Raw genomic sequence first — 22,970 nt, forward strand, 5'->3', positions numbered from 1 at the left:
TCAGATTTCTAACTTGCTTTTCATCAAGGGGATTAGTATAATATATAGAGAATAAAGGTTTTATATCAGGTCAGCCTTTTTCCTGAGATGAAGGGTACAATCCCTATAAAATAGATTGGAATCTTATATATCTTAGGGATATATCAAGAAAAAAATAATCATCCCGATCCTCAGTTGCAAACTAATTAGGGAAAAAAATCAGCATAAAAAAACGGAAATGAAATCATAACAGATTAGGAAGCGAATATATACAAATTGAAAAATTAATAACATCAGAATAATTTTCTTAAATCAAGCAATGATGGAGCGTAATTATTGGGGAACAATTATTGTGGTGTGTTGGGCCGAGCTCTGCTCGAGGTCAAGTGAGAGAAAAAATGTGAGGAGCAATTATATGTTCCAGGAGCAAGCAATCAATTAGAGAGCAAATCTATCCAAACTATGCAAGCGTACACATTAAGCAATACAAGGATTCTCGTGAGCCTCTGATTATCGTCCTCATAGAATAATTGTAAAAGTTGCGTTAAAAGAAATGTAAATAGAGAAAGGAATGACTGAGGGCAATAGAAAGTAAGAGCACTTCTTAACAAGGAACCAATTTTTCTAAGACTTAAGGTTAGCCAAAAAGTACTTTGTCACCATCTAATTGAATAGAGTAAACGATCTGAAGTGACTAAAGATTGGGTTTATCCCTTAAACTTGACTGAACTTGCCTCGAAAGAAGTTGGAAAATGTTGGAAATGAGAGCAACAATTGAAAATCATTAACATTGAGAACAATGATCGAAACAGAGAGTAGAAAGAAATATGCTTTTGGAATTTTTAGAAATTTCAACAAGTTAAAAAATATTGTGATTCGAGAATAAAAGACATAGGCTTGAGTTGGTATTTTCACCCTCTTGGTCGTCCCAGTAATGATATATGCTCCTAACAACCTCTTAGGCTACGGAGACAGATTCCTCTGTCTACACGTTTCACTACCTAAAGCAAGTAGAGGCAAAAAGGCCTTATTTTCTCCAAACTACCTTAGAAGTCTCATTAGTTAAAATCGAAGGGAGATAAGGCTGCCTTCTTCTCCGAAGTTGGCTGAAGGGATTGCTAGCCAAAGCAATTTACACACGACAGTGCTCCTTACTTCTAAATATCCCTCTCAGTGAGAGCGAATACCTTAAGATTATTCGTTGGTTTTCTACACTACCTTGAAGGGGTTACACTACTAGAGAATTATCCTTCGATGATTTTCACTAGCAAGGAGGTTTTACACTACTGGGAACGTTAAACCAAGAAGCAACACAAATTCATTAATGCAAACAGATTTACATAATAAGTTCAACCTAAGACAAATAGGGATATTTCTACTTCACCCTTTCTTAATAAAAAGACTTAGCTCATACTAAGGAGCATAACGGAAACTAATTACAAATTAAGAACATAAACTAGAAAATCCTAAAGAGAACGATGAGTCCATTCTAAAATGGTGCCAAAAGCTTTTGAAGGTTGTAATTGCTTCAGTATTTATAGGTGGTGAATTCTTCATGAGTTGATCACGTCCCTTGATCAATCAATGGTCCAAATTTCATGAGTTGCTCTCTAATCAGGGACGTGCTCATTGCCAGATCAACCCTAAATATTCTTCTGTTCCTCTCTTCTTTCTACTTTTTCTAAATTTTTGGTGCTGAGACGTTGCAAAACGTTGTATGTCCCTCCTCTCTGCTGTTCTGACATGTCCATCTGCAGTGTGGTTGCTTTTCAGACCAAGGTCGCATGTACAAGTTGCTTTTTGTTGCTTTTTTTCTTTTTGTCTTTTTCTGCTTCATTCTCTCCCTAGTTTGCTTCCTATCTGAATTGGGCTTTCTTTAGTTCGTCATTAGGTTTCCTGAAAATGTAAAACAGTCCATTAAACCCGAAAATAATAGAAGTAAACCACTTCACATCCGGTACTCCCTAATTCCCAGAAACATCAGTTGCTTCGACCCAAAGTGCTCCTGGATACAAACTTGGTTATAAACAACAAAAAATAACAGCAAAAATGGGGAATTCAATGATAAAATATAAAGGATAGCTCTCCACTTTTGAGAGCTATCATGGTGCATAACAACACTCCCCTTCAAGCAGGGTGATAGATATTTAGCATACCTAGCTTGCTTCTCAGATCTTCAAATTTGACTCTTAAGAGCCCCTTGGTGAGAATGTCAGCTACTTGAGAACTTGAAGGAATATATTCAAGGGTAATTACTTTTGAGTCAATTTTCTCTTTAATAAAGTGTTTATCAATCTCCACATGTTTTGTTCTATCATGGTGAATGAGATTATTGACTATCCATATAGTGGCCATGTTATCACAATAAACCTTCATATGAGTTTCATTCTGCAGATTCAATTCATTGAGGAGTCTGATTATCCATATCCCTTCACAAGTTCCCAATGCAAGAGCTCAATATTCAGCTTTAACAATACTTCTAGCAACCACAGGTTGTTTTTTGCCACGCCAAATAACCAAATTGCCCTACACAAAAGTGCAATATCCAGTTATGGATCTTCTGTTAGCCATAGTCTCGACCTAGTCAACATTAGTATAAATAATTATGTCACGCTAGTTCCCCTTTTTGAAATACAGTTCCTTTGCAGGAGTCATCTTCATGTACCTTAGAATTCTATATATTGACTATCCATATAGTGGCCATGTTATCACAATAAACCTTCATATGAGTTTCATTTTGCAAATTCAATTCATTGAAGAGTCTGATTATCCATATCCTTTCACAAGTTCCCAATGCAAGAGCTTTATATTCAGCTTCAACAATACTTCTAGCAACCACAGGTTGTTTTTTGCCACGCCAAGTAACCAAATTGCCCTACACAAAAGTGCAATATCCAGTTATGGATCTTCTGTCAGCCATAGTCTTGACCTAGTCAACATTAGTATAAATAATTATGTCACACTAATTCCCCTTTTTGAAATATAGAGTCATCTTCAAGTACCTTAGAATTCTATATATTGCCTCAAGATGCTATTCCCCTTTTTTTACGTCCATTTGCCAAAGGGGCCAATCTAAATTTGCTCAATGGAGAGCAATACTTTGATCGAATTTAACTTGGCCACAGGAGCAAATGTTTCTTGGTAGTCAATCCCTTGAGTTTGAATGAAACTCTTGGCTACCAACCTGGCTTTGTAATGGTTGATTATTCCATATTCATTGAATTTAATTGTGAAGATCCATTTACACCCAACAAAGGATTTTCTAGGAGGCATATCTATGATCTCCCAAGTCTTGTTCTTCTCAAGTGCTGTGATTTCCTCCTTTATGGCTAGCTACCAATTTTTCTATTCAATAACCTCTCCATAGGAAGTTGGGACCCTTTCTCGATTTACATTATGGACAAAAACCCGTAACTTTAGGGGATAAACCGTTCTATGTTACAAAATTACTTATAGAATGCTTGGTACAACTTCTTTCCCTTTTCCTCTGTGCAATTGGTTAATCAAGGTCAGATGTTGGACTTGGACCGAGGAGGATGAGTTGGTCACGTGTAGGATATATGCCTTCTTCTGAATCGGTGTTGGTCGCTAGAGTGTTAGGTGTCTTTTTCTTTCAGATGAAAACAATGATATCCTCCTAGTCAAGTTTATCATTTTTGTGAAGATTAGAACAACAATTGGACCAGGTAATGTTTTAGGGAAGTGGTTGGTTATGTAGAAGAGTCACAACTTAAGAAGGCGGCTGGTTACATATAGGAATTAGGAATGGTATCTATTTGAAGGAAGGAAGGAGGATCTTCTACTTGAATATGGGTTTGGAATTGATTGAGTACTAGCATTAGCATTTGGAAGTTCTTGAAAGTTTTTGTTTGCAAAAGATACACCCATGTTATCCTTGTATTGTATGATCATCAATAAAGGTGACAAACCAGGTAGCTCCATTTATATTTTTAGTGCTTGTAGGACCCTATACATCACTATGGACAAGAGAGAAGGGTTTAGTAGGCCTATAGGCTAGTGCAGAATAAGAAGAATGCATATGTTTAGCCATTTGATAGATTTCACACAAAGGAAAAGATGTTTTATTGAATAATTGTGGATACAACTTTTTTATGTAATGAAAGCTAGGGTGTCCTAATCTATAATGCCAAAGTAAAGCTTAATCAAGGCTGGTTATGGAGGCTGAACAAGATGTGCTCTTGAGATGAGGCTTCTAGGTTTGGTGAAGTTCATAGAGTCCAGCATATGTCCTAACTTTTCCAATTTTCCTCCCTTATGCCAAATCCTGGAAAACACAACCATTGGAATCAAAAAGTTCAATACAATTCAAGTCTCTGGTTAATTTATTGATTTAGATCAATTGCAAGTCAATTTTGTAACTTCAGATTTTGGCTTCCAATTCACAGGCTTGCCATGAATTTCCAGCAACCATTTTTTTAGTATGTCCTAGCTTGCGAAAATGATCACACCAACTCCTTTCATTCCAATAGGGTTTATCATCAAATTGATTAGACTTTCCAACCACAAGTGCATGATTTTCAATACCTGGTATCGATGTTTGCAGGGCTTGTGTGAGTTCCTCCTACTTTACTTCTGCAAATGCCTTTCTAAGTTGTGGACATAGGCGCATAGCAATAATTCGTCCTCTTGTAGCATCGTAATTAGGATTTAATCCCAACAGAAAGTTGTCGGTACGTTCCTTCTCCACAATTTTACGGTACATTTCCGCTTCTCCTTTGCATAGCCACTTATGATCTTCATAAAGATCAATTTTTTGTCAATATTTCGTAAGAGTATTATAATAGAGAGTGACATCTTTCTCGCCTTGTTTGAGGTCCTTGAGAATTCCCTTGATTTGAAAGAGGGCAGCGAAATTTTCCACCTTTGATAAAGATTCCTTCACACCATCCCAAATTTCCTTGGCGTTAGAGTATAACATATATGTTTCTCCAATCTCTGCCGTCATGGAGTTCACCAGCTAAGATGTAACACCCAGTGTGCATCCAGTGTATTAACTTAATTATGCTATTAAACGCAGCTAGAATTTACCCTTAATCACTTAATTAAATTGAGATAATCTCGTGATATGTAAGATTGTGAAATAAGAGGTTGTTAGGGAGAAGATGTGAATAATTTTTTTTTTCATAACATTCATTTCACGTTCATTAATATCTAACTCTTTTGTTATAAATATTATCTTGGTTAACAAGGTCCTACATAAGCCTACAACCCCATTGCAAGTGGCCCACATAAGTCGAGTAAAAGATGAATTAATGAAATTGGCACTGCGCGTGTGACGGGTATTTTGCTCTTAATTAGTGCGCTATAGCGCTCTTCAGAACACTATAGTACCCTCAAATTGGAGCTTACTAACTTGCAGCGTGTTTTAGCGCCCCCAAGCGCGCTGTACTGCCCTTAGTTTGAATTATAAGGTCAATTTTTGTGTCTTAGACCCTTTTTAAAAGTGTAAGCACTATCCTTTCACCTAACAAACCATACTATCGATTAAGTCAAGGAATCAAACATCAAATGCACATTCCAAGTGATTCATCAAATGATTTAACATAAATTCATTATGATGGTCGTAGCAAATACATTACATCCAAAGTATGATATCCAAATATCCATCAATCTAAGTGGGCATAACAAGTTCTCAAAACATTACAAGTTTTCCCAAAAGAATGGGTTTTACAAATATCAATATCCCAAGATATACAAGTAAAACCTATAAAAAAAACATATAAACATCAAAGGATAAAACATCAGCCTCAATAGCTAGGCATGCTCTTTTTCCCGAGATGGGCCAATCCCTCCTCCATGAGTACCTGATACATATCCCCAATAGAGGTGATAGATAAATCTCAGTAAACTAAGGGCTCTTGGAGATTATTCCACCCTTAAGTTCACTTGCCTGTATGAAAGGTTAGAACAACATGACATAATATAACATCATTTATATATATATATATATATATAGGGAAATATTACTCTCTTTTTACATAAGATAACTTCTCTCCTACTCTTTCACTTTGATTTTCGCATCTCACCATTTTTCTTTTTTCTTGTAATGGTGGGACCTACCCATTTTCTCTCTACAACATAAGATAACTATCTTATGTAAAAGGAGAATAATAAAACCCATATATATATATATATATATATATATATATATATATAGGGAAAAATATTTCTTCAGTCACCGGAGATAAAGTTATAGCCAGTGAGCTCAAAACGACGTCGTTTTGGGTTATAAGTTTAAAAAAATTATAATTATAAAGACTAATATAACCCTGCAATATATTAAAATTACAAAAACACTTTGATTTCCGCCCCAAAACGACGTCGTTTTGGGTTTACCGGAGATAACTTATCTCCATTGACTGGAGAAATCCTTTACCCATATATATATATATATATATATATATAGCAAAAAGGCAACCTTGAGTTGATCAATCCATACCCCCAGTTTACTAGGATCACTTAATGAGCCATCGCTCAACAAGTGTCCACATGAAACTTCCAAGGGTTTAACCTCCTAGGAGAATACCCCATAAGGAAGCCCATGTCACATTCTCTTGGCCCATGAACTTGATCCGGCATGAATGCCCCCTATGTACCCAGTATACACCAAGTCCACCCGAATGAATCACATATCAATTGAATCACCTCTTTGGATACATTCCTCCCAGGGTAGTCCATACCATATCCTTTTTGGCCAATGAACCTCTATTAATCAACTCATGATTCCATGGCTTTACGCGTAAGCACATCATATTACACATTCAACCTTTAGTGCTTGTTTATTGGATCATACACCAACAAACGACTATATATGAATGCATATTACACAATAATCTAGCAATCCACTCAATCATTCAAACAATAACCATTATCCCAAAAAGGGGTATGGTGGAACAAGAGAGACAATCCAAAGGTCCAAAAGTTTACCTCTTGGTGTTAAGCTTCCAGTTAAATGTAAAAGAATACGTTGTGTATTGATTTGTGTCAGGGAGTTACAATATATAGAGACCCTAATGGGCTTAAGTGTAAGGCCCAAACCTAATCCTAATACAGTCAGACTATTTACGGATAAGACAGAATTCAATCATATCTAATCATATCATATCTAATATTCTAAAACTCCCCCTCAAGCTGGTGCGTATATATTATGAGCACCAATTTTGTTACAAATGTATTCAACCCGAGGACCTCTAAGAGCTTTAGTGAAAACATCCGCTAGTTGATCAGAGGAGTTGACGAAAGCAGTCTTGATTTCTCCTGACTGAATCTTTTCTCGAATGAAGTGACAATCAATCTTTATATGTTTGGTCCTCTCATGAAAGACAGGATTAGAGGATATATGTAGTGCAGCTTGATTATCACAGATGAGTGTCATGGGTTGTTTCTGTTCACAAAGATGAAGCTCCTGAATCAACTGCTTTAACCAGACTAACTCACAGGTAGCATTTGCCATTGCACGATACTCAGCTTCTGCACTAGATCGAGCAACAACAGGTTGTTTCTTGCTCTTCCACGAAATTAAGTTTCCTCCAAAAAAGACACAATAGCCAGAAGTAGAGCGCCTGTCCGAGGGTGATCCTGCCCAATCAGCATCTGAATAACCACAAATTTCTGTATTTCCCTGATCTGAATATAACAAACCTTTTCCTGGTGCTCCTTTGATGTATCAGAGGATCCTCACAGCAGCATCCCAAAGTGAATCACAAGGGGAATCAAGAAACTGACTAGCCGTACTAACAGCGAAAGAAATATCTGGCCTAGTCACAGTAAGATAGTTGAGCTTCCCAATTAGCCTCCGATAACGTCCAGGATCAGATAACGGCTCCCTCTGTCCGGGTAATAACTTGACATTAGGATCCATAGGTGTATCAACTGGTTTACTCCCCAACATACCAGTTTCTTCTAGGATATCCAAGGCATATTTCCTTTGACAGATAGAAATCCCTGTCTGGATTGCGCCACCTCAATTCCCAAGAAGTAACGCAGCTTCCCAAGGTCCTTTGTTTGAAATGTACTAAACAAATGCTGTTTTAACTGACGAATTCCGTCTTGATCACTTCCGGTGAGAATGATGTCGTCAACATAGACTAACAAATAGATACACTTATCAGGAGATGTAATCTTATAAAACACAAAATGGTCAACTTTACTGCGGATTAAGCCAAACGCCTGAACAGCAGAACCGAAGCGACTGAACCATGCTCGAGGAGACTGCTTGAGACCATATAAGGATTTCCGAAGACGACACACCTTTCCAGACTCCCCCTGAGCAACAAAACTAGGTGGTTGCTCCATGTAAACTTCTTCTTGTAAATCACCATGAAGAAAGGCATTTTTTATGTCAAGTTGAAGGAGTGGCCAGTGACGAACAGCAGCAAGGGCAAGAAAGAGGCGGACTAACGCCATCTTAGCGACCGGAGAAAATGTATCGCTATAATCAAGGCCAAAGATTTGAGTAAAACCCTTGGCAACTAAACGTGCTTTGAGACGATCAATATGGCCATCAGGTCCAACCTTCACAGTAAAAACCCAGCGACAACCAACTATAGACTTCTCTGGAGGAGCAGAAACAAGGTCCCAAGTGCCATTGGAATGAAGTGCAGTCATCTCATCAAGCATTGCTTGGCGCCACCCTGGATGGGAAAGTGCTTCACCTGTGGTCTTAGGAATAGAAATAGAAGAAAGACTAGAAACAAAGGTGAAATGAGGTGAAGAAAGACGGTCATAACTCAAAAAGGTATAAAGAGGATAAGGGTTACGAGTAGTACGTGTACCTTTTCTTTGAGCAATGGGAAAAGTCTCTGATGAAGGATCCGGAGGGGAAGAAGCAACAGCAGTGGGCGATGAGTCAGCAAGAGTCAAGTCGACAGGAGGCACAGTTTTGCGACGCTGATAGGTGAGAAGTGGACGGTCCTCAGGCATAGAAGCAATAGGTTGCTCATGTGGAATAGAAGCACCTGCAGCTGGCAAAGACAAGTCAAGAAAAGGGACAGGAAGTACATGATCAACCTGTGACATCTGAGATGGGATAGAATTAAAGGGTTGTTGATCAAGAAAAGTGACATCAGCGGAAACTAAGTAACGCTTAAGGTCGGGAGAATAACAACGATAACCCTTTTGAAGACGAGAATAACCAAGAAAGATACACTGAAAGGCTTTGGATGTTAACTTATCCTTACTAGAAGTGAGATCATGAACAAAACAAGTACAACCAAAGACATGTGGAGTTAGAGGATAAAGAGGAACATCTGGAAGCAATAGATTATGAGGAATGTCATTGTGGAGCACAGATGAAGGCATGCGATTGATGAGAAAACAAGAGATGAGTACAGCATCTGCCCAGAAGTGAAGAGGAACCTGCATATGAATAAGAAGGGTACGGGCAGTTTCAATGAGATGTCTGTTTTTACGTTCAGCCACCCCATTTTGTTGTGGAGTGTGAGGACAAGTAGTTTGATGTAAAGTACCTTGTGTGGCCAAGAAATTAGAAAAATCAATAGAAACATATTCCTTAGCATTATAACTACGTAGAATACGAATAGAAACACCAAATTGAGTATGGATCTCAGTAGAAAACTTTTTATAAATGGAAAATAACTCAGAACGATTTTTCATTAAATAGGTCCAAGTGCAACGGGAAAAATCATCAATAAAGGTAACGAAATACCGAAAACCTAAGACAGACAAGGTACGACTTGGACCCCAGATATCTGAATGAACAAGAGAGAAAGGGGCATCAGCTCGTTTATTGACTCGACTGGCAAAAGAGGAGCGTGTATGCTTCCCTTGTTGACATGACACACAATCTAAAGACTGAAGACCGGACAAAAGAGGAACCATTTTCTGCAACTTTAAAAGACTTGGATGACCAAGGCGACTGTGGATAAGTTGTGGAGATTCTGTGAGAGAGCATGCTACTGAAGGACGAGGCACATCCAAATAATAAAGCCCCCGTGACTCACGACCCACTCCAATCATTTTCCCCGTACCCGGATCCTGCACAGAAACAGAATGGTTAGAGAAAGTAATGGTGCAAGTGAGGGAGTGGATCAACTTACTAATAGAAATTAAGTTATAAGGGATGCCAGGAATGTAATAGACAGATGTCAGGGCCAAGGTAGAGGTCGGACGAGCTTGTCCAATCCCACGAACTAGGGCTTTGGTTCCATCCGCAAGGGTAAAAGACGGTAAATGATCAGAATAAGTAAGAGATGTAAAGAGTTCCTTATTACCACAGAGATGATCGGTAGCACCGGAGTCAAATATCCAAGTGCCAAGTGATGTAGAATGAGAAACACAAGCAACGGGATTACCAGTATAAGGCTGAGACTGAGGAGAAGCCTTCCTGAGAGGGGTTTGGAGTGCAGCACAGTCCGAACCTGAACCAAATGATGCTTTGTCTGACTGAACTATATTTGCAACAATAGAAGGAGAGTTAACCTCCGAGAGATCAGGAGATGCTGCTGCCATTTAAAGATAAAATATAAAAGCCGTAAACGAAGGCAAACGATATCCAATCAAGAAAAACCACTCGTCTAAGGTCAGACCCACAGAGAAACAATCACAGATCCAGAAAGGGGAGGAGAAGACGAGCTTCTCTGTCCAAGACCGGCCGGAAAAAGCCGCCGGAATAGTGCTCACGCGCCGGCAGAAGGTGGCGCGTGAAGCCCAAGCGCAGTGAAGACAGGTGGCGCGTGACGGCGCGTGGGAGATGCGTTGCTGACCGGACCACCACAGACCTGGTCGCCGGGAAGAGAGGGTCCTGATCGCGTGAAGTTTGGTCGGAAAAGTCGCCGGAAAAAGTCTCCGGTTGCCTGAACAGTGATTCTGACGGCAGGCGGTGGTTCCGGTGGCCGTCGGAGGTGCTGACGCGTTTGGAAAAATCACTCAGAGGCTGTTTACAGCCCTAGAAGGCTTGCCGGAAGGACGCACGGCAAGAAAGAGGACTCCTAAGCAGTGGGCTTAGGTTTTTAAAGCAAAAAACAAGGTTTCTGAGCGGAAGCGAGGGTTCCTAGAACGAAAGAGCTCTGGTACCAAGTTAAATGTAAAAGAATACGTTGTGTATTGATCTGTGTCAGGGAGTTACAATATATAGAGACCCTAATGGGCTTAAGTGTAAGGCCCAAACCTAATCCTAATACAGTCAGAATACAGTCAGACTATTTACGGATAAGACAGAATCCAATCATATCTAATCATATCATATCTAATATTCTAACACTTCCAAAGCCCTTTTTTCTTTGTCCCACTAGCCACAAAAACATTTCCGCCAATAATAGCTTACAAAGGAAAATAAATCAATCAACAATATATTCTTTACATGCATTCATCAAATCAATGCTCTAAACCATCACTATAAAGGGTATTTCACTTACCCCTAATTTTCTTGAAATGTCAATATTAAAACCCTAGCTTAAATTGGAGTTCCAATGGTAGCTCCACCACCAAAACTAAACAATCAACACAACTCTTACAATATTTTCATAGAAACAATACATCAATTCCACCCCAATAATCTCACAACCAAGAACCCCCAATTTCTCTTGAAACCCTAATATTATAAAATCCTCAATAAACTCAAAATAAGTTATGAGTTCTTACCTCCAACACTCAAGAACATGAGGATAGATGGAGTTTCAAACTTTGATGGATCAAAATCTCCTCTCTCACTAAACCTTAATTGGCGCACATAAAGAGGAAGAGATTGGGTGGGGTTTTCTTTAGTGCAAGAGTCCTCCAAGGTGATTTAGTTAGGAGAAATGGAGGAGGGTGGTTTATCCTCTTGTTTTGATGAAGCTTGGAAGAAAGGAAAACAAAAGAAAGACCTTCCTTCTCTTGGTAATGGTGGGGTGTAAGAATGAGAGGGAGAGGGAGAGATGCACGAAGGAGAGAAGGAAAAGTGAGGAGAGAGAGTGTTCTTTTTGCTTTTAGCAAAATATCTATCCTAGTGAATTTATCATTTTGTCCTTTAATCTTCCCTTTTCTACACCTACTCATTTAAACCATTTAATTTGTGATTTTTGGCTAGTTGAGTTAGATAAGGCGTATCACACTTAATTTATTTTGGGGGTTCTTACCCAACTTTGTATAGTTGCATCAGGTCAACCTTTTTCCTGAAATGAAGGTTATAATCCCTATTGTAAAAAGAGAAAAAAGGTTTTCTGTATTATACATCTTGATTTACACTGTTAGGGGATATTTATACAAGAGTAAAATGAAAAAAACGGAAACAAAATCAAATCCCTATTAATAGAAAAATATATCTAATTTACACTGATTTTCTACACTCCCCTCAAGTTGGGAGGTAAATGTTGATCATTCCCTACTTGTCAATCAGATCTTCAAATGCTGGCTGGTGTAGGCCCTTAGTGAGGATATTTGTTGTCTGCTCTTTGGTAGGAATGTACATCATGCACACACTTCCATCATCTAATTTTTCTTTGATGAAGTGGCGGTCAACTTCCACATGCTTTGTTCTATCATGGTGAACACGATTTTGAGCAATGATGATAGCTACCTTGTTGTCACAATATAGTTTTATTAGTAGGGAATATGAGATCGTCAATTCTTCAAGAAGTCTTCTCAATCAGATTCCCTCACAGACTCCATCGGCTAAAGCTCGAAATTCTACTTCAGCATTGCTTCTTGCGACCACTGTTTGTTTTTTGCTTCTCTAAGATTTCCCCACTATGTGCAATAGCCTGAGGTAGATCTTCTGTTAATTGATGAACCTGCCCAGTCTGCATGTGTAAATTTCAATTATCCTATTATACCCTTTCTAAAGAATAATCCTCTACCTAGAGTGCTGTTGAGATATTTGAGCACCCTTTAGACTGCACTTATTAGATGTTTCTCCTTAGGTGAGTGCATGAATTGACTAACAATACTCACTACAAAGGCAATGTCAGGTCGCATGTGAGATAAGTAGATTAATTTTTCCACCAGTCTCTGATATTGCTCTTTGTCCACCTTTTTCCCATTTTCAATATCTAACTTGGTGTTGGGTTCCACAGGTGTCTCGGTAGCCTTACATCCTCACATTCCTATTTCCTGCAAAAGATCTAGAATATACTTCTTTTGTGTGAGAGTGATGCCTGCTTTACTCCGAGCAACTTCCATACCAAGAAAGTATTTAAGAGCTCCAAGGTCTTTTAGCTCGAACTGAACTGCTAGATACTCCTTTAAAGAGTTCGATTCTTCACTATCATCACATGTTAAAACTATATCATCAACATAAACAATGACAATAACGACATTACCATCATTAGAGTGTTTGCGGAAGAGAGTATGAATTTGTCAAACCCTTCTCTATGGGACTGTTTTAACCCATAGATAGACTTCTTGAGTTTACACACCATTCATCTCCTTTCCCAAAGCTAGGTGGAGAATCGATATAGACCTCCTCATGTAGATCACCATTTAGGAACACATTCTTCACATCTAACTGTTGTAGCGGTCAATCTCAGTTGGCAGCAAGAGATAAGAGAACTCGGATGTATTGACCTTAGCATATGGATCAAAAGTCTCATGATAATTTATCCCATGAGTTTGGGTGAACCCCTTTGCAACTGCTAAAGATATATAAAACCATTAATGTAACCTCACCCAACAGCTTAAACTTTTGGGTTGAATTGATTCTTTACATGGTATCAGAGCCTCAGTGTATCGCCTAGTATCTGTTGATGCTATTATTTGCATTAAATTTATTGTAAACCCTCATTCGCATCCTACTGTCTATTTTCCTTTTGGCAAGGTCATTGTCTCCCAAGTTTCATTTCTTTCCAATGCATTCATTTCTTCAAGGAAAATATCCCTCCATTTAAGATCATCGAGGGCCTCATGTATGTTTCTCGGTATCTTTGTACAGTCTAACATAGTGTTGTTGAAAGCACGAAATCTTGGGGACAACTTAGCATATGAAATATGGTTAGAAATAGGATGAGCAGTTCAAGATCGAGTACCTTTACTAAGAACAATGGGCAGGTGTAGATCAATTGTGCCATGGCACTCACGTGTTGGGGTGTTAGAAATTAAACTCAGTTTAGAATCCTGGCAATGTAGAGGCTCAGGATGATTCATACTTTGAGGAGGCTTTCGCCGGCTATAAACTTATCTCCACTTTGAGGAGGCTCTTCTTGTCTCCAATGATGAAGGTATCGTAGCTCCCCTTGTCTCCATTAGTATAGGTAACGCTATGGTGTTAGTAGGCTCCCATGACTGATCTTCATCTGCTTCTATAGACTCCCCCTAAAGAGAAGTCAGGGGAAAAAATGGTTGGGTCTCAGAAAATATGACATCAATAGAGATAAAGACCTTACGAAGAGAGGGTGAATAACATTTATAGCCTCGTTGGGTAGGAGAATAACCAATGAAGACACACCAAAGAGACTTAGGATCAAGTTTGGACCGTTGATGAGAGGGAATATGGACAAACATGACACAACCAAATAGCTTAGGAAGTAGGGAGGAGATTCCCTGGAAGGAGGGAAAGGTGCAGGAAAAGGCTAGAAATAAGAGATTGGAAGTTGAGAGTGAGAGATGACATTCTATTGATAATGTACGAGGCAGTGAGGACGGCTTCCCCCCAAAGGTATGTAGGGACACTCATGGTAAATATAAAAGCTCGAGAAACTTCAAGGAGATGTCGATTTTTTCTTTTAGCGACTCCATTTTGTTGGGGAGTGTCAGGATATGAGCTTTGGTGAAAAATGCCATGTTGAGAGAGATATTCCCCAAGAATAGTGTTGAAATATTCTTTGACATTGTCTGTACGAAGAATTTGTATAACAACTTGGAATTAGGTTTGAACCATGGCATGGAATTTTTTGAAAATGGATGCAGTATCTGACTTATCCTTTAAAAGGTGTACCTAACAAACCTGGGAGCGGTCATCAATGAAGGTAATAAACCATTGAGCACCTGGAATATTCTTTACTCGGGATGGGCCCCATATGTCACTATGAATCAAAGTAAATGGGGAAGAATTATGGTGAGCTCTGGAGGGATGAGGAACACGAATATGCTTGACAAGTTGACAAATATCACAAGAAAACAAACTAGGACTTTTATTAATGAATGAGTTTGGTAACAACTTCTGAAGATAGGTAAAATTGGGGTGGCCTAACCTATGGTGACACAACATAACATCAATACAAGAATCAGAAAGAAACATAAAATCATTTTCCACAAAGGCAGCCTCATTAGTCACACTCTCCTCAAAGTAATAAAGTCTGCCATCCTCTCTTGCACTGCCAATCATCCTCTCAGAGTCTTGTTCCTGCAAAACACAACCATGTGGAAAGAATTTAGCGAAAAAATGCAACTCAAAAGTCAACTTGCTAATGGAAATGAGATTGCAAGCTAGAGAAAGAATATGAATAAGAAAGGGCCGACCCAGTTCAAATACCCACTTCGTGAGTGTCTGGGGAAGGGAATACTCTAGGCAGTCTTTCCCCTGCTTTTTGCAGAGAGGCTGATTCGAACCCGCGACCTGACACACCACGGCAAGCAAGCTTACCGCTAAGCCAAGCCGGCAAGAAAGAATATGAATAATTGATGTTAAATTAATTTGCTCGGAAAGTTAATCGTTTCCGTGCCCGGCAATTTGGGAGAAGATGCCGTCGATGATCTTGACCCGAGAGGGTTCAGAACATGGGGTGTAAGAACAAAACAAGGTCGGATTACCTGTCATATGGTAAGAGGCTCTAGAATCAAGAATCATCGAGTTTGACTATCAACATGGGAGGTCGTTCCTTGCTGAGTCACATTACTAGTGGCCTTAGTAGCAGTGACGGAGCCAAAAGAAAAACTCAACCAGTACCAAAAAACCCACCAGGTAGAATTCAGATAGTGCCAAGGTTGTATTTTTTTTAAAAACTCAACCAGTATTAAGGTTGTACCATAAATTTTGAAGAAAATTTGTACCATTTTAAAAAATTAGCTGGTGCCAAGAAATACAAGTGACTCCGCCATTGCTTAGTAGATTGAGTCAAAAGCCTCTGAAGTTGTTCAAATTGAGGCTTGTTGAGAAACACCCCATCAATGTCAATGGAGACACGAGGCTTATCAACCTTGTCATCAGTGGCGGAGATTACAATGCGTGGTCACCAAAGGTTACAATCAAATCTTCGGTCTAGATTACAATGGACACCCTTTCTTCGATTGCTAAAATGGCCTAGGCATGGCCATTGTTCATCATTGGCCTCTCCACCAGTTGGACGATAAGAATGCCTTTCTCCATAATGATTTGTAGGAGGAAGTTTATACGGAGCAACAACTTGACTTTATTGCTCAAAGGGAGTCTTGGTTGGTGTCCAGTCATCGCAAATCTTTATATGGCCTTAAACCTACCTTAGGCCAGGTTTAGCCTCTTTAGTGCAATTATTTAAAAAGTTAGCATTACTCGTAGTGAAATTGATTATTTTGTTTTCCATCGGCATCAGTTTCTTGAGCAATTCAATTATCTTGTTGTTTATGTGAATGACATCGTCATTATTAGCAGTGATTGAGTATGCTTTAACATCTTGGAATACACTAGTATGCGATGGTGCAAACCCATTCATACACTCATCGTTCCCAATGTCAAACCTATACCACGACAGGGGGAGTTGGTTTTAGATCTTGGTCGTTATTGAAGGTTGGTCAGAAAATTAATTTATCTCTTATGGAACCAGAATAATAAGATCCTTCAAATTAAAGTTTGCCAACACCAGATGTAAACCAAACCATCATATTTGTATTAATATCAACAGAATTCAGAAATTACAGTGACAACAACTAGTAATAACAAACATAGAAAGAACAAGAGCAAAAATTCCACTCCAAGACAACAGCCTAGCCATGAGAGCTTCTCTATTTCCTCTCCTAATTCCCCAAATTACAAATAACAATCAACATAAAGAAATCCCACCCTAAACATCTATATATACTAATTCCTAGCTAATTGGTTTGGATACTTTTATTAAAGGCCCATCAATACTCCCCTTCCCAGATTCACCTTGTCGTCAAGGTGAAGGAAGAGACCAGGATTAAGATGAGAGAAGTTGTCACCTGGGTCCCTGTTGGGTGTGAACTTGTTGGTTGCTTAGATGTTCTTTTAAGGACATTCCCTTGACTTAGTTCATCAAGAGAAAACACATTCGTTCTCTTGATATCAACCCAGTTGCGCAAGTGCACGCATCAAGTAATAAATGAGATTATTAATGCCTAGATTATCGTTCCCACGAGGATAAAACTCTAAATAATACCTTAAACTGTTTTACAAAGAATTAATATGAAAAGAAAAGACAGTATTTGAACTGTTTGGTCATTCGTTCCCTATTATCTTGAAAACGTTCCTCAAAGATAGTAAGTTCAGTCTAACTCCAAACAACTCATCGCGTCGTTATATACCAAATCCTTCTTGGTGTGAGAAGGAACGACAAGATTCATTGGAGTTTTGATTTTATAGTCACAAGATTTATGAAAGAAAATAACTATAAGATAACAATATTTAAGATACAACAATATGGATGGATAAAAACAGTTTTTAACACAAGGAACGGATCCACTGTTTCCTTCTTAAATGGCTATATTCTCAACTTAAGACTTAACCATTCTGAATTTGTTCAGGTCTTTTCATTGCCAACTCTGATTCCTTAGCTCATGGACTTTAATGGCTCACAAATTTTCATATTCCTATGGCTCCCTTGACTCCAACAGTTACTAAGTTCAGAACCTTCAGTGAATGAGGTGGTTCCTTATTCCTAAGGCAACCAGTAGTGTGGTTTTCACAACAATACCTTCCTCCTCTGATTAAGTTGTCTGAAATCCCTTCCTTATGGAAGTTCCTTTCTTAGTTTGAGTTCAATTTTCATTGATACACAAAGAATAAAGCCCACTTAATCACAGAAATACAAAAGTTTCAGTGCAAAAGTTTTGAATATAGTTCTTTAAGAACTTCACAGCTTTTCCGTTCCACAAATAACTTAGCCCATGGCTATAACTATAAACATAATTATTCCAAACTGAAGTCCCATAGACCCGAGATTCAGTTCAAAGATAACTACTGGAAGAGAAGAGAAATAACAACTTATATTAATAAGAAACAAGATTAGGTTACAAGAAAATAAAATGGAAAAGTATGGTAGTTGCTTGTGAGGAGTCTCAAATGGAAGATATAGAATGAAGGAAGGGTTTCTCTCACTTAACTATTGCTAAAAATGATACAACTGAAAAAGTAGAAATTGAAACTATCCTAAGTGATCTCTTCTTAAGGAATTCGATGCTTTCTTCGTGTTGAAACGTCCTATTTACAGGCCAGGAGAGTGGATGGCAAAACTTGTAATTTCATTTGAGTTGTTTTCTTGACTACATGAAGGAGCGGTGTGAACAATGCTCTTTTGGGAGGCAAGTTGCTGGATGAGCCACTTATTGTTGAGATTTGCCTTTCCTTCTGCACTTCCCATGCTTGCTTTCCCTCTTTCCCAATGGTAACTCTTTATTCTCTGCTATTCACGTTTCTTCCTGCTTGATTGCTGTACCTCTTTCTGCTTTTTAGAAGCTTCTTTTCAACGTTTCCTGCAAAGTGGTCAGAGAGATTGAGTTAGTGGAGCAGGTATATTTAATGAATCAATCTGTTCCCCTTTTCTCAACGGATTACATCATCATCCGTTCCCTTCTGGTGCCTTTGTTCCTAAGTTCTAGAACTATGCTTTTGAGGCCAAAATTGGTCTCCAGGTGAAGGAACAGATGGAATTTTACCATCAAAATGAGCTTTAGATGGGAACGAATTTTCGTCCCATCAGTCCCATTTCTTGAAGCTTCTTGACCACATTAGCAGCTGCCATTCTTGAGCCACATGAATTGCCAAAAAATTCAGTGATTGTTTGGAAGATAACTCCACTACATAATGGACGCTGAGTTTGATGTGTGTCTTTTTTGTTGCCACCCTCTGCAAAATTTCTTCTTGCTCCATGTTTATCATCTCCCCCCTTGCACCTAAGAACATCACATTCAAATTCAAATTGTGGCATACATGATTTAGCGAGAATGGGTCATCGCATCAAAATCATAAGTTCCTCCGTTGTTTGTCTAGTGTCTCTTTCGTCGTTATTTTCTGGCATCGCGATGTTTGTCGTTCGTCGCCAGTGATGCTGTTGGTTGTCGCCTGCAGCGCATCTCCCCTCTCTCGGTTTCCATCTGCGACAAAGATGGTGGATCCTTGGAGGGATCCGAAGGTTCTTCCTTGTGGGGCAGATGCATTGGGCCCCCATGTCACCCCAGACCCAGTGTTTGTCCATTGTGGATTGAAGGCAACTTTTGGCCTATCCTTACTCTCCCCTGCTGTCCTAATATTTTGAGTGTTCGTGTGCTGGGCTATTAAATTTGGCCCACTACTCATTGTCCCATTAATTGTCTTCAGCCCAATTCGCAAATCCCTATTTCCTAAAACGGGTCGCCCATTAAATCAAATTCCTTTTTCTAACTCGACTCTTACATTACCTGTACCTACTGTTACCAGACTTAGATCGTTCTCCTTCTCCTCCACGTGTTGTATTAATGCCATCCTCTGCTCCAAATCATCAATGAGATGTAGGCGCTCTTTTGCCCCTATAATTTTTGGTCCATTAGACAGAATGGAAGACCCATCTTTGTCTTCTACTTCTCGATCTTTTTCTTCTTCGTCTTGTTCTATTTGTTGTTGTGGTTCTTCTTCAACCTCTGTTTCCTCTTCCTTTTCTGTAAATGCTGCATGTTTTTCTTCTTCACTGATTTCTTCTTCTACGTTTCCTTTTTCCTCTTCTGCCTCTTTTCCTTTTCTTCCTTCTTCATCTTCTCTTTTTTCCTTTTTTGCAAAGTCGTCTTCTTCTTTTATTAGAGCTTCTCACTTCTCTTCCCAAACAATTATGATTTTTTAATCTTTTGAAACAACTCAATGACCTCCGATGTGCTTGCCTTCTCCAAAGCTTTAAGATTCATTCTTATTTGTAACTTTTTTTTTTTTTTTTGGATTTGGACCAGAAAGCACCTCTTAGATCGGAAGTGCTCTGATACCAAATTGATGGAACCAGAATAATAAGATCCTTCGAATTAAAGTTTACCAACACCAGATGTAAACCAAACAGTCATATTTGTATTAATATCAACAGAATTCAGAAATTACAGTGACAAAACTAGTAATAACAAACATAAAAAGAACAAGAGGAAAAACTCCACTCCAAGACAACAACCTAGCCTTGAGAGCTTCTCTTTTCCTCTCCTAATTCCCCAAATTACAAACATAGTCAGCATAAAGAAACCCCACCCGAAATATCTATATATACTAATTTCTAACTAATGGGCTTGGATATTTTTATTAAAGGCCCATCAATCTCACAGTATTGAGACTACATATCTCCTTTCCTATGAGCATGGTAAGCCAATTTTGTAACAAAGATATATCAAAGTAGCACAAAGGAGAGGCTTACTATATCAAGATAGGGGCATACAGAGATTTGTGGTTATACAGATGTCGTTTAGGTAGGTTGTCCTCATATAGGAGCTCTACTTCAAGCTATTGAGTTCTTTTGTGGGAAACCTAATTTTGTGGAAAAGCAAGAAGCAAACTATGGGTTTTAGATTAGTGTAGAAGCTAAGTATTGAGAAATGTGAACAGCAACTTGGGAATACATTTGGTTAAAATAGTTGATCATAGAATTGAACATTTGTGATTCGCAGCCAATGAAACTAATATGTCACAATTAGGCTGTATACATCTTCAAATACTGTCTTTCATGAAAAGATTAAGCACTTTGAGATTGATTGTTACTTGGTATGAGAAAAAAATCATTGTGACGAGATCGAGACAACATTTGTGAATTCTGAAGATCAACTTACAGATATTTTAGAATATATTGTTAGAATATTTTAGAATATCGTAGCTATTTATCGTAGGATATCATATATATATATATATATACTGTAGAATCAGTTAGGATTATGTATATCAGGGATTGATTCATTGTAATTAATACCAACACTAACATATACAGACTATGTTTGGACTGACACAGACACATCATTCACCTTAGCAATAGGTGGTTTCCTAACAAAAGCAAAAGCATATATGTGATTAATCTTCGATATTCGCTTTATTGGTATTCTTCATAGTAATGCTTTTGTATGGAAGTTTGAAAGAAGTGTGTGAAGAGATTTATGGCGTCCAAGATGTCAAGTTGATGTAATACAAAACTGTATGACCATACGAAAAGTTAGATGTTATTAGATGTTTCTGGTCTCTCCAAGCTGTTGAAGTTACTGGTTTTTGAATAGGACGGTATCTGTTTGGGTTTCTTAATTCATGCTTACACCAGCATGAAGTGAAATTAATCTTATCCAACTGTCCTCTCTCAGGTCCCAGATTATGCCTTCACTTTTGAGCAAGGGAAGTCTAAGAGGTGATTTTTATCAGTTCAGTAGTATATTAGGTGATTTTCTTGTATTACATTTCGATGACTTTTAATCTATATTTGTACATATATGCAGGCCATTTGCACGGTTGTGGTGGGATGAGACGGTTGCCACTGCACTGACCTTCCCAAGTTGTCATAACCAGGTCTTATCTCAGACTTTAATTGTTTCAGAAATCACACAAATTGATTTCTTACAGATTTCAAACTCTTGTAGGCAGTACTACATCCTGAGCAGGATCGAGTCCTCACTATACGAGAATTTGCCAGGCTGCAAGGATTTCCTGATTATTATAGATTCTGTGGGACCGTGAAAGAGAGGTATGAAACCATGATTTAATAAATATAAAATATTATGTATGCATTCTGTAAAATCAGTTGCTCTGTAGGAAGCAGTCATATTTGTAGCTTCCATAGTACAACACTTTAATCATAGGCAGGTATTGAGCATAGTATTGTCATTATTTCAGGCGTTTTACCAAGTCTCTATGCAGTTAATTCTGTGTATTCTTATGAAACTATTTGCAGGTACTGTCAAATTGGAAATGCAGTTGCTGTTCCTGTTGCACGGGCTTTAGGATATGCCGTAGGAATGGCATGTAGAAAGCTCAGTGGAAATGAGCCACTTATGACCCTCCCACCAAAATTCTCTCTCTCCAATCACCTTCAATTATCAAATAATCAGCTCGGCAACACTGACTAGCATTCATCCTATTCTATTCCACTAATTTAATGATAACCGGCATTGATATTTAAACTTCTTGCTGAGCAATTTTTATTCATGTATCTCTAGTAAACTCCACAGAAACTTCACTTGAGTCGAATACACAATCTCATTCATTTGCACAGCTCCTGTGCTACGAAGTAAACTGCATTTAAGATGTCATATGAGAGGTCATCTTGAGAAGTTCTTGCTTTCTGGGCGCAAGTGAAGACTTTTTTTCCTACCTAATTTCCTTCAAGTGGACACATGAAGTGAGATTTGACATCATTGTCTTCTGTTTTTAATCTATTGAGGTGTAATAAAAAGTTTCATTTACCCTTGGAGGTAGTATTAATTTCTTGTTCTTTTTTATCTTGATTTTTCCTTTCCATTGCGTTTACGGCTGTTCTTGCCTTAGCCATGATAGGGTGGCCTGTGGTAGCCATGGCCATATTGGAGAGCTTTCAAAGTTGGCTAATATGACAGTTATAGGTACATGCAAAGTACTTCAGACCAATGCCCTAATCAGAATGATAGTAAGAAATTAACGAGTATTTAGGCCGACGTAGCCTTTTATAGAGAATAAGGATGCTGTCATCCTTACCCTAAATTACTAGGATGGCCGTTACATGGATTGCACCTGTGCCGCTTGGTCACCTTGGTGTTGGAGAGGGGATTGTCATGTACCTATATCCTATGGACCAGTGTCCCTTGCCATGATTGAAAGGACATTCTAGATTCTAGGACAGATGTCTTCAAGGACAGGTGTCTCCTGTATGTATATCAAGGAGCTGCATTTTTCAACAAAGGAAAGAAACAAATACCAGGTGTTAGGCCAA

The 22,970-nt window shown here is 38.6% G+C and overlaps 1 protein-coding gene across 1 annotated transcript in view; it reads left to right on the forward strand.

Annotated features, from left to right (window-relative positions):
- The window catches only part of LOC133310025 (DNA (cytosine-5)-methyltransferase CMT2), a 33,263-nt gene extending 10,969 nt beyond the window's left edge, over positions 1-22,294 (forward strand). Inside the window, exons 20-23 of the mRNA XM_061510912.1 lie at positions 21,373-21,416; positions 21,505-21,574; positions 21,646-21,749; positions 21,957-22,294. Coding sequence (XP_061366896.1) covers positions 21,373-21,416; positions 21,505-21,574; positions 21,646-21,749; positions 21,957-22,131 — 393 coding nt within the window. The 3' untranslated portion in view covers positions 22,132-22,294. The remainder of the gene's footprint in view (positions 1-21,372; positions 21,417-21,504; positions 21,575-21,645; positions 21,750-21,956) is intronic.
- Positions 22,295-22,970: the final 676 nt, after the last annotated feature.

The sequence above is a fragment of the Gastrolobium bilobum genome, unplaced genomic scaffold (assembly GCF_033153095.1).
Source record: "Gastrolobium bilobum isolate Gb01-03AN ecotype WA unplaced genomic scaffold, APGP_CSIRO_Gbil_v1 utg1099, whole genome shotgun sequence".
Taxonomy (NCBI): Eukaryota; Viridiplantae; Streptophyta; class Magnoliopsida; order Fabales; family Fabaceae; genus Gastrolobium; species Gastrolobium bilobum.